Source organism: Perognathus longimembris, chromosome 9, assembly GCF_023159225.1.
Source record: "Perognathus longimembris pacificus isolate PPM17 chromosome 9, ASM2315922v1, whole genome shotgun sequence".
NCBI lineage: Eukaryota > Metazoa > Chordata > Mammalia > Rodentia > Heteromyidae > Perognathus > Perognathus longimembris.
In genome coordinates, this window is record NC_063169.1 from 48,112,494 (window position 1) to 48,128,536 (window position 16,043).

The following is a 16,043-nucleotide window of genomic DNA, read 5'->3' on the forward strand; positions in this document are numbered from 1 at the left end:
GTTTCACTAGAACTTTCTCAGGAGCTCAAGTTCCTAGCTGTTTAAATTTCCCACAAATAATGTTTTCCATGTGTAGGGATTTTACACATCCCAAAGTGTTTTCGTCTCAGTGACTTTCTGAGTTTAAGAGAAGTTTAGAGTACGGGTCAAGCTGATCCTGCTCCGGAGGAGGGCAAGCTGAGCTGTCGCAAAGGTCTTTGTACTGAGGACCCTTTAAAGGCCCGAGCCTGGGAAGAGGAGGGGAGGAGTGTCCTCTTTCTCCCCCACCCTCAAGCAGCTGCTGAGCCCAATCGAGGGCGGGGAGGGCCGTCTCCACCTCTTCTGCAGCAGCTGCTGCTCACTCTGCTCTCTAGCCAGGCCAGAGGACCGGGCGCCTCAGGAGAAGTGGATCGGCTCCCGGCTCCTCCACCATGTCAGGAGCCGCCGGAGTCCTGCTTCTGCTACTCCTCACGGGGGGCTACGAGGGAGGCCGGGCACAAGGGACACCACAGCGGCGGCAAGCGCAGGCGCACCCGCAAAGAGGTACAGTCTGGGCGCAAGCTGTTGATTGCAGCCTTTGCTCTGGAACCAGGGCTCTCTCTGGCCCCCTGCTTCCCAAAGTTGCTAACTGGGAACACAGCCTTACCTCGCCTTTGCATTACACCTTTGGGCCACGGGGACCAAACTTGCTGCAAGTTCATGGTCAACTCCCTTAGCGAGTGATGTAGGGCGGATTGCCTCCAGAAAAATGAACAGAGAGCGTTTTAACCTCCTTGCTTTGCTACAAACTGATTTACACATTAGGTCGCCCCCAAAAGTTTCTAGGATAAACTTTTTTTCCCCCCAACCTTGCGGAAAAAAGCTTTTCCCAAACTTTAAGTTCACCTTGGAACTTTATGAAAAGCAACTGATGAGTCTTTTTCTTTCTTTATAAGAAAAATTTTTAGGGGATTTTGTTTCTAATTATCTAAATAGATTTGGAAAGTAGTTAGAGTTTATTAATATGTGGGTGTTTTCCTTCATGGAAAAATAAGTTTAGCTTCTATTCTTTTTTCATATGTACATCCTATCTCTGTCTTCTATTTTACCATAGTGAACCTTGTCCTCTCCCTTAAATTCAGAGGAGATTTCTATATCACACAGATTATAAAACCAGAAAGATCAGGAACACTTTTCAGGGGCTTTGTAAATCTTGGAATTAGTGTGACTTAAATCATCTTCATCAGAGCATTTTAATATTTATTTGCATATCCTTTCTAAAACTCCTGGGAGTCTTTGAAGAGTTACTTTATCATCAATTTTAAAAGAAGCACATTGCAACACTTGAAATATAACTTGTAACATTATTTTAGCATTTATGTAAGCTGGAAAACCTGAATTAAGTAGATAAGTAGTTCAGAAATAATATTATATTTGTTATCATATCATGTAAGAATACAACTTCTAGAGATATAGAGCATTGGAATGATTTGATATGTATATTTGCCTATTTTCTAACAGTTTTGATATTTGTTCTTACTATAATCTGGCATTTTCTTCAGCATGTTTCTTTTTAAAATAAATGAAGCACTGCTTAAGCTCCTTGTTTTAATAATAACTCACTGACTATAATTCCTGGAATAAAAAATGACCTTGAGCTCTCTATATAACCTTTCCATCTGTCTTTGCATGGGTAAAACAGGATCAATGTAGTTTAAAAAATAGAATTTTTGAGAGAATGATTTTGAGAACATCTTTCCAGTTGATTTAAAAAAAAAACAACTTTTAGCTATTGTTAAAAGACTTTGGTGATATGATATGTTTTAACAACACACATTACTCTTAATACAGTTAGGCCATGGGGATAAAGCAAGGGCTGGGATAGCAATTTTTCCCATCTAACTGGAATGGGTCAGAAACAATATATGCAGAATAGTTCCTGAATATTTTCCTTGGTGCACCCACCTTCCTTCCTCTTCCTTCCCATCTATTCTCTCTCTTAATTAAGTAAAGTTAACTGCTTTCTCTATGATCAAGGCATAAAATGAATGAGTTCAGAAGGAAAGATTTATAGTCATTCTGTTCATAGAGCACACAGACTCTCTAGAATAAGATGTCTTAAGCAAGCTATAACATAGCTACGGCACACTGTTATAATCTGTACTGTACTACTTCTATTGTCTTTACTATAGCCATTTGTAATATGTTTGGAGGTAAATGTTGACTTTGGTATAATGGTTGAATTTTGTTAATAATAAAAGCACATATCAAATGTATTTTATGACACTTTACATTTGAGTAGTGTTTTTATAATTTGAAAATTTATAATTTAATAAGCATGATCTAGTCTCACCTTCAGCTATTCTTACTCTCATAGAATAATTTTAAAACTGGAGTTTGGAATAGCTGTGACTCTAGTCCACATAACCAATGAGAATAACTTAGTTTTCCAACAACCAAATGTACTTCCAGTATTGTTCATGCTGAAATCCTTTTTTTATGGTGTCTTTCCTTTTAATTTTGGAGGTTATATTTATTTTTCAATGTTATCTAGCTGAAGCAACTTCTGGATGAGGATCATTGGAGAAAAGTTTGTGAAGAAGTATCTTATTGGCAATCCTTAAGTTTTCTGTTTTTGATTATTATTTTTTTTTTAACTTTCCTGGCCAAGAACTTATTATGAAGGAGTTTGGGTTGTCCTTATAGTAAGTGCCATTTGTTAAGGAGGTTGATATGAAGGAATCATTGTAGGTGTTGCAATTGAGCTTGAAATTTAACTATATGTATTTTTAATAGCATTCACAACCCTTGTAACAATGAATTATACTATGGATAACACCGATTTAGCAAGTTTGATATTCAAAGGAAAATTAATTGGCTAGATTTAAGGTCAACAAAATAGGAAAAAGTTGTCAGTGTGATTCTACATTTCAATAGGGCAGTGAAACAGCATGCTTTACATTTTTCTATGGAAATGGAAGAATAATGATAAGTGTCTGTGTCTTGAAAGCAAATGAAACTGTTGGCAAAGAATGTTGAATAGTGGATCAACATGATTCTGCAATTCTCAAGTGCTGTGGTAGAAATTTCTATGTGCACCTATCTTGGTAATGGCTTAATGGAAAACATAAAAATCTAATCTTGTCAAAACTTCAGGTAGCCTCAAATTGATTGAGGTGGCTAAACTCATGAATAACTGGTTTAGCAATTTCAGGTCTATGAGAACACAGAAAGCCCACATGTAAGTGGCTTTACAATTCAGATTCTAATATTAAGTATTTCCCTCTGCTGTCTCCCGGAAATGAATGAGCCAAAGATAGGATGAGGCAGTCCAGTCTGAGTTGCAGGAATTCTAATATAAATGTACAGTGTAGCATAGTGACAGAAAAGTAAAATTTAAAGAAGCAAACAGCTGGTACTCCCTTGACAAAGGAGGGGAGGGAAAAGGGAAGTGGTAGCAAAGGAAACAGAAGAGAAAGGAAAGGAAAATAAGATCAGCATACTAAGGACTTTGAAAATATTTTCATAGGAGAAATGTTCCAAGTAAAATCTTTTGATCTGATGATAGAAAGATCTAGGGAGAGAAAAGCATAAAAACTATTTTCAATTTTTTTAACGAAGACTATTATAAAAATGAAGGACTAAATGTTCTTTCTAAAGGGTGAGTTGGGAGTCATGGAAGAATATGAGAGGTAGGAAGGCTTGAGTTAAATAAAAGGGAGAAACCTGCTCCATCGTCTCCATATCAACCCATGACCATTTTGAGCAATTTGGCAATGACTGGGTTGTATTAGGGTTCCTCATCTCTAGAAAATTCCACATGGTGATGAGCTGCACAAGTGCCCAGGGCTCCATTAAGGTGGGATTCATTGACTGAGAAAAAATAAAGTTACATGAAGTTTCTAGTCATTTTTTCAATTCCAAGATTTGAGTACTATATAATCTATTGTTCTTTTTTTTTTTGTAGTGCATACTTGTCTTAAATGGTCTGAAAGTTTTCAGAATGTCAACAAAATGTGAAGTGTACTTTAATATGTATTTAGATGTCTTCTGGAATTTCAAATCAAAAACATATTTGAGACATTCTTCACACTTTTTTGGCAAGAACACTTAAAACATTTTGTAAGGAATTTCCACATCATGGATTACATGATTCTAAAACATCCTGCATTTATAAAGTATGGGAAAAATTTAAATCATCTAAGAAAATTTCAGGGGACTTACTGAGTGCACAAAACTAGAATTATTATTTTTAAATTTTTCTTCCATTTAGAACTTGTTTTATTCAGTACCTGTTGACCTAATGGTTTAGTAAACTGTGATTCATAATAGATAAAATATCTGTCTGAGAAAAAGAACATAGTCAATATTGACTATCATAGATACAATAAAATTAATAAAAATTGATGAAAAGTTTATAGTTTGATTTAGCCTATGTGTGTGTACAGAACTCTGTTTTATTTCTAAGACTTTTCTATTCTAGGATGTCTTGAAGAAAGGAATTGCACATGCTCTAACAAATGTTCCTTACATCAGCTTCCTCATGCTATTATATATGTTGTATTCCTGAAATATGGCATACCTGTCACCTATCTTTTGAATAAAATTTTCATGGCATGGACCAAAGAGATATTTCATATGGTTATTGGGAGAAAAAGTAAATATACATTTTATATGGAATTCCTGTGACTTTCCATCATAGTACATTAGTTGTGACTCAAAAAGCTTAAGTTCTGATACATTTTACATGTCCATATTCTTTCAGTGTTTAATTTTTGTGAATCTGAACTTAGGACCTCACACTCACATTCGGTTTTTTCCCTCACAACTGATGCTCTGCCACTTGAACTGTATGCTTCCAATTCCTTGAGTCTTCATTTGTCTAAGGCAGAACATTGTCATTGTTGGTCCATTTATGCATTTAATCAGTGGCGATTATCCATTGGAAATCACTGAGGTACTACACATATCAATTTGGACCTCTGAGATGGAAGCACTGTTTTTTTTTAATTGAACTTAAGAATTGAGCAGGGTCTGTTAATATTTCAACTTTAGATCCAAATCAATATCACTTTTGTGACACTTTTTAAGATAGGCAACCAAAAACTTAGCCAAAATGGAAGTTGAAGAATTGGGACGAGTATACCAGTATCAATCGAGGGGTTTCGAATTTGAATACATACAATCATAACTCTCAACTGAACAAGCTTAGCACTGCTTAGGCAGAAGCCTAGGTGCAGTGAACGCCTAGACAAGAAAGAAGCTATAAAAAGACAAATATAGACTGGGGTATGAAATCCCACTGAAGACTCCAGTGTTGCGTGTCAAGCAGACAGAAGCTGGCTTCGTCAGTTTGTAAGAGGTAATAAAGGTCAGAATCTGTCTAGAAAATATATGGGATTGGGTCTATGTATATTTGAATGTGGTTAAAAACTGTTTAAAATTCTTGCCCTTGTAGGGTGGAGCTGGAAAGATAGGAGAATGTATAATAAATATTTCATATGGTATTATGCTATATACAAACTATTAAATGACAAATGTCCTCAACAAGCAAATACAGCAGGTAGCTGCCCGTTCTGAGTGGAAAGACAGTGGTTGCTATTGTAAATAAGTTGGAAAAGGTGGACTCAGTAAGACGAAGGACTTGGAGGACTACTTGCAGGTTGTGTGGGAACAAAGACAGGTGAAAAATTAATTTTCACACAGTATACAGACTTATAAGGCTGTCAAGATAATGAGAAGAGTCAGAGAAATAACTAGACTACAGAGCACATTGACTATTGCAATGATTTTGCTCCAGCGTCACAATGTCAAGAGTAGGTATTGGCAAGTTTTGAGCAGCATTAAATGAATTAATGAAATCGCATCAGTCTTCAATGTAGAACTACTATGCCTTCTGATGCATCCTTTCTTTCTTTGGTCATCTTCTCAGTACTACTTTCTGGTTAAAAGTGTGTCTTTTGCTTTAGAAAGAACGTGAGCGAGAGGAATTGCCACAGCTTTTTTTTAATTTTTTATTCCTGAGCATGTTTAAAAATGTCATAGGTTTCTCAGAGTGATCTTTGACTACTGTGAATTTTTAAGGAAAAGGAAATAACTTACGATCCCATATGGATATGTGTGTATGTTGGGATCCCTTCCCCTTCCCTTCTTTCTTTTTTGCTGTCCATTTTTACATCAAAGCTAAAGTTTATACACTGTTGTTAAAATAACACAGTGATATATTGATCTGGTCACTTCTTTGATGGGTTGAACTTTTTGAAATTTTACCTATTTTTGTAATCAGAAACTTATTCTATGCTCTATTTTGATCTTTATAACTACTTTAAGGATCAACATAGTTTTGCAGTAGCTTTTGGACTAAAGTAATTCAATTTGGTCTTATTTAATTCTATCATTTACACTGAAGGTTACATGAAGAAAATTGTTTAGCTTTTCCTTTTTTATTTCCTTTTCTTTTAGTTTCTGCTTCTAAATAAGATATAGTAACACAACTGTAACTTTTAAGAAATATTCACACCAACGCTTCACATAAATCTTTCTTCTAAAAAGCCACTGGTGATTACAATCTGAAGATAGTTTTGAAGCATAAAACTTACAGGATGAGTATGTTGTCAAAGATGTGTAAAATGGATTAAAATATTTTCCCTTAAATCATGTGAAATGTACATTTTACTACTACAGTGACTACTAATTGTTATTTTACAACCCCAAACAGCTAGGGCCTGACAACCAGGGCCATACACATGCTAGGACAACATTAAATTTTAATATGAGAGGCTTATGTTGTTTTTGTTTGGATACATGCATGTAGGGGAAGATCGTGGATTTTCGTCTATGTGTATTTTTGCTTCTCACTGCAGCTTTCTTTAATCTAGTTCAAACCGCCCATTAATCAGTGCAAATTCCTTGTAAGGATGTACTGAGGGGCTATGTGGTGTCTGGAATTGGGGAGTAGGGGGAATGCAGAAGATGCCTGTGTAATGCTAAGCATGTTCCTCCATAAATGCTCCTCCCACATGACCAAGTTGTTGTACACTTCCTATAAGGCTCTTTCTTTGACTGGTCTTGAGTACCAAATGGTTAAAATTCTCTTACATAGCAGAGTTATTTAGTAGGTTAATACAATTGTGCTCTCTTTATAGGAGAAAAATGAAAAGATATTCAGCAAAATGACAAGGACTCATAAAAATTCCAATGTTCCTTTTGGATTTATAATTTCAATACAGTGGCATACAAATTAAGCTGAGGCCATTTGTGAAGGAACTTTGTTCTGAAAGTCATTTGTGAAGGACTTTGGTTCCTAAGCTTGAAGGCACAAGTGTATTAATTCAGTGTTCATTGAAATTTCTACGGTGCTGTTCCGAACGTCCTCCTGTAGACAACAATCACTACACAAATTAGCATGTTCCCTTTGTGTAAGCATTCTTCTGCTTTAGAGGTAACTTTGAGTAGCAGAAAAGGCATGGATGTGGGAGATGGCAAGAATGGAATCCATAGCCAAAGTACTGCTAACATAGGAGCAGAAGTTTAGTTAATGGAATTTGTGTTTCCTTTTAGTAAAATAAAATTGAGTTATAAAATAATTAGCATCTACTTACTGCATATTAGGTCTTTTCCTTTTTCCTTCATTACTTCTGTATGAAGTTCAGTAAAGACAAGTTTCAGTGTGTATGACATATCCCCTTTTTTAAAGAAGATAAATATATTCTAAAAGTGGCCTTGCATACCCTAAAAGAATATAACTGGAAAATTATTTATCTCATTGTTGAGAGGTTGAAGGATTCTGTCAGGGTCACACAGTAACAAAGATAAGAAATATCAGTTTCTATAATTAACTAACATTTGTGCTAGTAGTTTAATGTGACAACTGATTTAAAACAGGCACCATTGAACATTTGGCAATATGTTCTATGTTGCCAATATAAGGTAACTGGGATGCTTTTCTAAGCATCTGTCATTTTTAGACATCCATTTGCTAAGTGTCAATAAATTCTATTTTATAATCATTGTTTTTGTGACAGTAGAGGTACTTGAACTCTTGTACTCTTTCTAGTTTCTCTTCTCAAGATGGGTGGTCTATCATTTGAGTCACAGCTCCACTTCTGGTTTTTTACTGATTCTTTGGAGATAAGAACCTCTTAAGTTTGTCTGCCTGGGCTGGCTTCAAACTCAACTTCTCAGATCTCAGCCTCTTGACTAGTTAGGATTAGGGGAGTGAGTCACTGGTATCTGGCTATTTCAAAATCATTTGATACTCATAATAAGTTTAGCAAAATAAATGGCACATAATAAGTGTTCTATGAGCCAATTACCCTCTTCAGTATTTGCTTCTACTTATGTCCTCATCAATACCCAATTTGATAGAGATGACTCTTTAGCCTGTTCAAGACAATTTATATATAAGTTAATGAACAATACAGTTGGCAAGTTCAGTAGTAGTTTTGAAAATCTGTCAATATAGATTTATTTATGTTGGCACTTTTTAATCACTAAGATGATAAGTAGTCTTGAAATGCATCCTGTACATATACATCCTACATATTTCCTATACATCCAGGTTATGAAAACATTTTGGAGTGTGAACCTATTTATAAAGCTATGGCCAATGCTAAAAAAATCAAAACAAAAATTATCTCAGAAAAATCATATAAACCCCAAATGATTTCCAGGAAAACTGCATCCCTAAGCTGGAGAACACTGGATTTTCACACTATTTTAAATGAACCAGTTTCTATAGGCCCTGTACTCTCACAATCTTTAATCTTGCCTCACATGCAAGCCAAGACTATTCAGTTTTTTTTGTTCTGATAAATTAGAAAGAAAATGCCTTTGGATTTGTAATTAGAACTATAGAACATAATGTTGCCCTCAGCCATTCCAAAAGGGATCCAATGGATTAGTCATTTTGCTGTTTTGAAACCTAATTCCCCATGCAAAAATAGCAATAGAGGGCTTGAATCTATCTCCTGATTTTGTTGTAATGGTTAAGTGACATGTTCCATACAAATGAGGTTATTAATAATATTGTTTCTTATTCTAATAGATGACAGCATTGGCTTTAGGCATTACTGATTCATGAAGCTTTGCTTCACTCCCTTTCTTTGATTTTACTATCAGTTGCCTTTATACTTAGTTTCGAATTTTCAAGGACAAATAACACATTTGTTTAACCCATGGCACAAATTATCCTTGTAGTAAACATGCAGTACTGGTTCGAATAAGAACTGATGTCTCAGAAGTGCTGTTGTGGCTCAAATGGTAAAGAGCTAGCCTTGAGCTGAGGAGCTCAGGGACGTGCCCTGGCCCAGAGTTCAAGCCCCATGACTGACAAAAAAAAAACCCAAAAACCAAAAAAGAACTGATATCTGAAAATGTGTAACAATATCCTGTAGTTAAACAGTGAAATTATGAAAACTAATCATAAAATTGTGCCAGGAATTCTCAAAATTTTGGTCTCAAGATTCCTAAAAAATAATTGAAATTTTTACTCATGTTGCTTTTTAATGCTTTCTGTGTATTAGACATTAAGTATGTAAAAACTTCAAATGTTTTTCCATTAGGTGCAGAATCAAAATAGTTACATGCTGACTGAAATGGCTTTAGGAAAAAAATATATTTAAAACAAATATGTAATGTTTGGCTTTGTAGAAAAAAATGAGGTCCCATTTCTGTCTCTGAATTTAAATAATTATATGTTGGCTTGGTTTATTAAAATAACAGAGTAATATGTATATATGTATATATATAATACATATGTGTACGTAGGTGCATGTATATAATACAGTGATAAATTGAAACTTCATCAGTGGTATTTTTGGTACCCTATGAAAACCCACTGTTCTGTCTCACATTTGCAAATTTTATGCCAATATGATATTAATACATTATTCATTGATTATTTAGAACCCAGTTGTTAACCCAGTGAGTTAGGTAAATCACACAAAAGACCATTTAATCACATGTTCATACAACTGCTCTCATCAGAAATATCTTTAATCATAAGAAGAAACATCTCTGAAAGACAGTTTATTTTCAAGAAACCATCAAATGTTTGAAAACTCATAATTTTTCAGGTACCTTTTGGACTCAAAGATATTTCATGGAAAATAAAGTCTACTTTTGCTTGAAGTTGTTTCCCCCAGATAACCAAAATACTCTAGTGTACAGTTCAAACCAAGGAGATACACCAAAGGATAAAATTTAACATGGCTGATCTTTGTTCTTGTTACAGCAAGAATATTCTTCTATGAGTGTTACTGATGGAGAATAGAATGACCATGAACAAGATAGGTCTGTTGATCTGCCTTAACTTGTTCAATGGGTTGTCAGCATTTAATCATCAATATTTTGAAGAGAAAGACAAATGCTGACTATTGTCATTGAAACTTTTGGACTTTGTATGTCCCTGGAAAAAATGTGAGGACTTTAGAGGACTATTCCACAAATTCTGCAAGTTGGGACTTCAGCTGAGTTTTCATTGCCTTCAGGGACTATAGGCACAGGATGGTAAATTTTGAAACCAGAGCTCAAACCACACTAGATTTCACACCAGGCCTGACATACTATTTCTTCCCAAGCAAACAGAAATCTCAATAGATTCCTGTCAGTAAACAAAGTAGGGAAAGTACAAAGCCAGTCAGACACATATATAGAAGAAAAAAATTAATCTCTGCCCTATTGAAAGCCTTTCTTCTTTTCCATTTCTTTCATTTGTCCAAACCAGAAATAACATATTATTACTAACAGGTTTAAAAAGCATACCTGTGCAAAATTTAAGTTTACCTATATATAGTTTTTTTTAGTTTCAACTTTTGTTTTGTTACAACCTTAGCCCCAGGGTAAGGAAGTTTTAACACAAAAGAAGCTTAATTTTATTTTAAATTCTGAGTATTAACAGATCAAGTATTTACTGAGCTCCAAAATTGACATCAGGAAATGTCCTCCACGGTTTCCATGAAGTGAATCCTTGTATAAGAGCTGTACCTCTTTCTTGGAATATGGCATTTCCTTCTTTTGTTGCTGACCTTTAGAGATTCTGTAGCTTCCAAAGCCTTTGAAAGACTTTCTAGATTTTGACATAAGGCATGTTCTTACTCCATGCACCTCACATCAGATACTGTTATGTGTGTGTCACATGATTGATCTTGTGTTTTTTTTTTTTTCCATTTGTTGAGAGTCAGTGTTCATAGACTCCGTGTTCCATCTTTTGATCAAATTTTCACTATCCAAGGGCATTCTTACATCGATGGGACTATGTTCCAACCACATAGCCAGAATAACAGTTGTAACTATTATGTCCAGCTTATTGGTTAAGAAAATGAGCTGTCACTAACTTTTGCTTTCAAACTACTAGCTGAGATTTTAGGTGGGATCCATGGTACCAGGCAACAGAATCAGTTTAAACTAACTTTTGCGAGGCTTATATATTTTCATACCAATGTTCTGTTTCCAGTACAAATCATCTCTAGTATCTATACTAGCTTCCTATTTATCAGAATTTATATCAAAGTGATTTTTTTGTTTTTTTAGAAATACACAGTATTAAAGTGAACAAGTAATTGTGAAATCAATGTCCTGCTGAGTAGAATGATCTAATTCGCTCCCACTTTACATTTTTTAATTAAATTAAATTTATTATTCATTTATTTCTATGAACATCTAGTAACAGAAAAGTTGATTGGCATGGGAGGAAACTTCATTGTTTTAGTCACACTGGAGGTTGAGCACAAGGACTCACACTTGCTAAACAGATACTCTACCATGTGGGCCACTCCATCAGTCCCCTTTTTGTGTTGGTTATTTTTATGATAGGATCTTACTTTATGCTTGGGGCAGCCTGGACTGCATTGTGCTGGGGTGAGAGGCGTTTGCCACCTCTGCAGCCCTTGATTGAGATAGAGTCTCACAAACTTCGAGAAGCCTCGATTTGCTTCCCAACTGCACTTTCTGTTTTCCTTTGTTCATTTTCCAATCCATTACCAACATAATGTCCAGCATGCATTCTGAGAATAGTAAAACAATAAAAAAATCAAATCTTCTTGTTCTTCAAACTCTTATTTGTGAATGAGCCCCATATTTTCCTATGATGTCAAACTGATCCTTTTTCTTTTGGCTCTGTTATTTTCCAGCAACATTGAGCATTTCTTCCCATATGCAAACATACAAAACAACTTTCCATTTCAGACCCTTTGTACTTATTTGTCTGTTTGAAACATTGTTCCCTCAGATTTCTACAGTTCTACCTTCTCTGAACTCCCATTCAGAATTGGAAAGGCTTCAGAGGGTATCTCTTATTCACATATTCATCTCCCTTCTATAATTTCTTTAAACAATTTAATGTTTATTTAGAATAACTTTATGTACTTATTACTTCATTTTCTTTCTCCCTGCCACGTTGCAAAACAAACTATTTTGAAGGTCTTTTCATCTCCAGAGTGTATACTGAATGTAAATATTTCTTGTGTTAAATTAATCTGTGTTGTGTTCAGGCTTTTGTGAACATAATTCCACAGATTAGGTCAATATTGGATTTGTGTATGGAATTAATTGATCTTATTTATGTTTTTTCAGTGATATAATGACTTAGGTAAACAAGCCATTTGTATTTCATATTAAACCTCCAGAACAATTGCTCTTGCAAAAGTCTAGAAGGGCTTATAATCAACCAGTTCTTCCTTTTAGAGCTTCAGCTCTTTAACAATTGTTAATTAACAAAGCATGTCTTACACAAATTGATAATTAACAGGGCATATTTTATGAGAAGATATTTTACCCTTTATTATTTTACTGTGTTTATAGTCTCATATATAGTCTCACAGACACTTAAAAAGGAAAAGAAAAGGAAGCCCTGAATGAAGAAACCAAAATAAGTTTGGTTTACTTTTTATTTTTTCATATACTTTTTTCCCCTAATGATTTTATAGTCTCAGTATTTTTATAAGATACAATTCATATAGATCCTAAAACGTCGTACAGACAGATACAAAATATTATTTTCAATACCACAACACGATAAAGATTGTAAGAAATGAGGCTATCTTCAGTTACTTTGCTTCCTGATATATGTTCCCTTCTCCCCCTAGCACATTCATTTAAGAGCTGCAAACCACTTAAGCTTTGTGTAAGAAATGCATTTTTGTGGGCTTACCCAAAACTTTTCTGTATTTAAAGCTTTTTGGGATGGATATTATGATATGTTATATCAAAATGTAAATTCTAGGGGTAGAATATAAATAACTTACATGGGTTGATTTGATTGGAATCTCTTTCCATTTTTATTTGCTTCTTTTTAAGTTATCATCAGTGCTTTTGTTTCCTGAAACAGAAAAACTACTCTCAAGCCTTTACATATGGTGTCTTCATGAATTGTTAAAAATCAAAATTGTGACACACTTACAATTAATTAAAGAGAGTTGTTGTTCAAGAGGTGTGATATTGGGCTGGGAATGTGGCCTACTGGCAGAGTGCTTGCCTTGTACACATGAAGCCCAGGCACTGTGGCTCAAGTGGTAGAGTGCTAGCCTTGAGCAAAAAAAAGCCAGGGATAGTGCCCAGGCCCTGTCAGACCGAGTTCAAGTCCCAGGACTGGCAAAAAAAGAAAAGAAAAGTGTGATGCCTCTATGTTTTTTCTTGTTTGGATAATGAAAACTTCCTGTGTGGAAAGACAGAACTGGCCATTCATCAAGTGAGAGATTTTTTTTTTTCTTGGAATGAAGGAGTGAATTTGAGAGGAAGGGTGTCAGGGTTTGAGGTATGGGAGCAGTAACCAGTTCTGTTTTGTTATTCTTGTACCCTCACTGTGTGAGAGGCTGACATAGATGGTCATAAGAAGTGATGAATGATAAAGAAAAAGGAGAAAAGAAATTTCTAACTTTTAGGGGAGGACATTTACATCACGGTCACACGTAAAAGAGACATAAAGATGACTAAGTTATGATACTATGAACGGCAATCAATCACTTCCAAAGACAGGAGCCAAAGTAAAACTTGGATTTCTCAGATAGTATAGATTCCATAAAGTAAATGTCTAATGATTTCCATAAAAAGATAATTGAGTCCTATCAGATGTTCTTTTTTCACTTCAAAACCTTATTGTAACTAAATAGTTGAAAACAATAGATTTTTACTATATTCAACCTCCTTCATCCTTATTTAAAAATGAGGACCTCACACTTCTACCCCTTCCCCCAACATTTTTTTTCCCCTCACTCTTCCAGCTCATTACTAAGAGATAATTTTCACTGAGTTTCTTCATGGGGTTTTCATATACAGTTGCAATGTAGTACAAAATTACTCATCATCTAATTTTCTCTTTCTGACCCTTTGCTTTTTCATTATGTTCTTAATTGTAATCTCCACATACTTACCAGCATCTTCATGACAATTTTGTCAGTCCATTATCAAGGAGGTCTTATTGTTTCTATCATCACCAAAGCTTCTGAGTTTTTGATAGATAAGTGGGATATCCCAACTTTTAGAGTAATAAGAAGATAAATACTAAAAGTGAGTGACTTAGAGTGATAAAAAGAAAAAGACATGGACTTATAAGCCAATGCATCTTAAATTCTCGAATGTATTTTCTTTAGAATTTTTTTTCATTCCAAAATGAAAGCAGTACATTTTTTGAAAGAAGAAACTGATGAAAATTATAGCCCAACAAAAAAATTGAAATGAGATGGTTTGCATTTTAGATAAATGAATTTTATAATTAATCTAAAACATGGACTTAAAAAAACGTAGTCAATATAAGTTGGTTTCTCCTGTTTTTCAGAGGGGAAACATCCATTCATTTTGTCATGTGTTGAAAGTAACTGTTGTGCTTTTATTGTTGTTATTTCCAGTTGCTTAGTTCATTTTTACATTCTGTCCATAAATACACCAGAAAAATCTTAGAATGTAATTTTGTTTTATTTATATATGCATATTTACCCTTTTATGATAGATGTATTTATTGTCTTATGTATTAATATGTTGGATTTATTATACTTCACTTTGTAAAGTATATATATATATATATTATTTTTGTGTGAAGGATATGGGAGATTTCAATGAAATCAGCATTTCACCAAGATTTCTAAGATATCCTCTATTACTGGAAACGGGTTTTGTGCATTGCATTCCATTGACGTAATTAAGCTTCCAGTGCTTCACTATAAATGGAATTTCATTATATCTGCCTTCACAATAAGTGGGTTCCCAAATCGTTGACATTTAGTAGAATTACAGATCTTAATATCTTTTTATATTCTACATTAAAATGCATTATATGCACTTTCAATTCTGTTTTAAAGAAACTACCACTGATTTACATAGCTGTTACACAGAAGAGCTCTGTTTAAACTCCATTGTCAGATTTCATGGTGGTATGTTTTGCTTCTTTTTTCTGAAATCATTTGGAAGTATTTTCAGTGTAGTTGTAATTATTGGGTAAAACCAAATAAATTTTTATAGATTATAAATGTGTTGCAAAAGCCTTTATGTATATTAAAACTGAAATTGTAGCTTTCTTTAATTCTACACTTCTTCAAAAAAAGAAGCTCATGTAGAAAAGAATTTCATGTGATGTTTAGCATGTCTGTCTCTTTTACAGAGTAAAGCTGCAATGCTTTTTTCTCTCAAGCTTCATGAATGTCGGAGCTTTCCTACATTGTATGCTTCTGGAAATGGGAGAGGTGGTAAGGAAGGAGACAAAGAAAAAAACTTTGTCTTAAGAGATCTAGTGCTGAGATCTTATTCATTCCTTGAAGACCACACCAATATGCATTCAGTCAGGAAACCTGAGGGTTTAAGTTCAAAGGAATCCCTTACAGTGCTACCCAGAAAAGTTAATGCTATCAGTTCTGGTACCACCATTTCCTCAATGGTCTGAAACTCAAGCAATACTTACAAAACCATTTGGTGTAAACAACTGTACAACTCATGTGGGGGGACAGGGGAGGGGGACGGGAGAGTGGGGGAAAAAGGAGGGAGGTAATAAGAATAATAAGGTATAATAATAATATAAGAATATAATAATAAGAATAATATAAGAATAATAAGAATAATAAGGTAATAAGGGAGTTGGATAAGAACTGTACTCACTG

The 16,043-nt window shown here is 34.5% G+C and overlaps 1 protein-coding gene across 1 annotated transcript in view; it reads left to right on the forward strand.

Moving 5' to 3' along the window:
* Positions 1-316: 316 nt before the first annotated feature.
* The window catches only part of Lama2 (laminin subunit alpha 2), a 547,138-nt gene continuing 531,411 nt past the window's right edge, over positions 317-16,043 (forward strand). Inside the window, exon 1 of the mRNA XM_048354062.1 lies at positions 317-522. Coding sequence (XP_048210019.1) covers positions 411-522 — 112 coding nt within the window. The 5' untranslated portion in view covers positions 317-410. The remainder of the gene's footprint in view (positions 523-16,043) is intronic.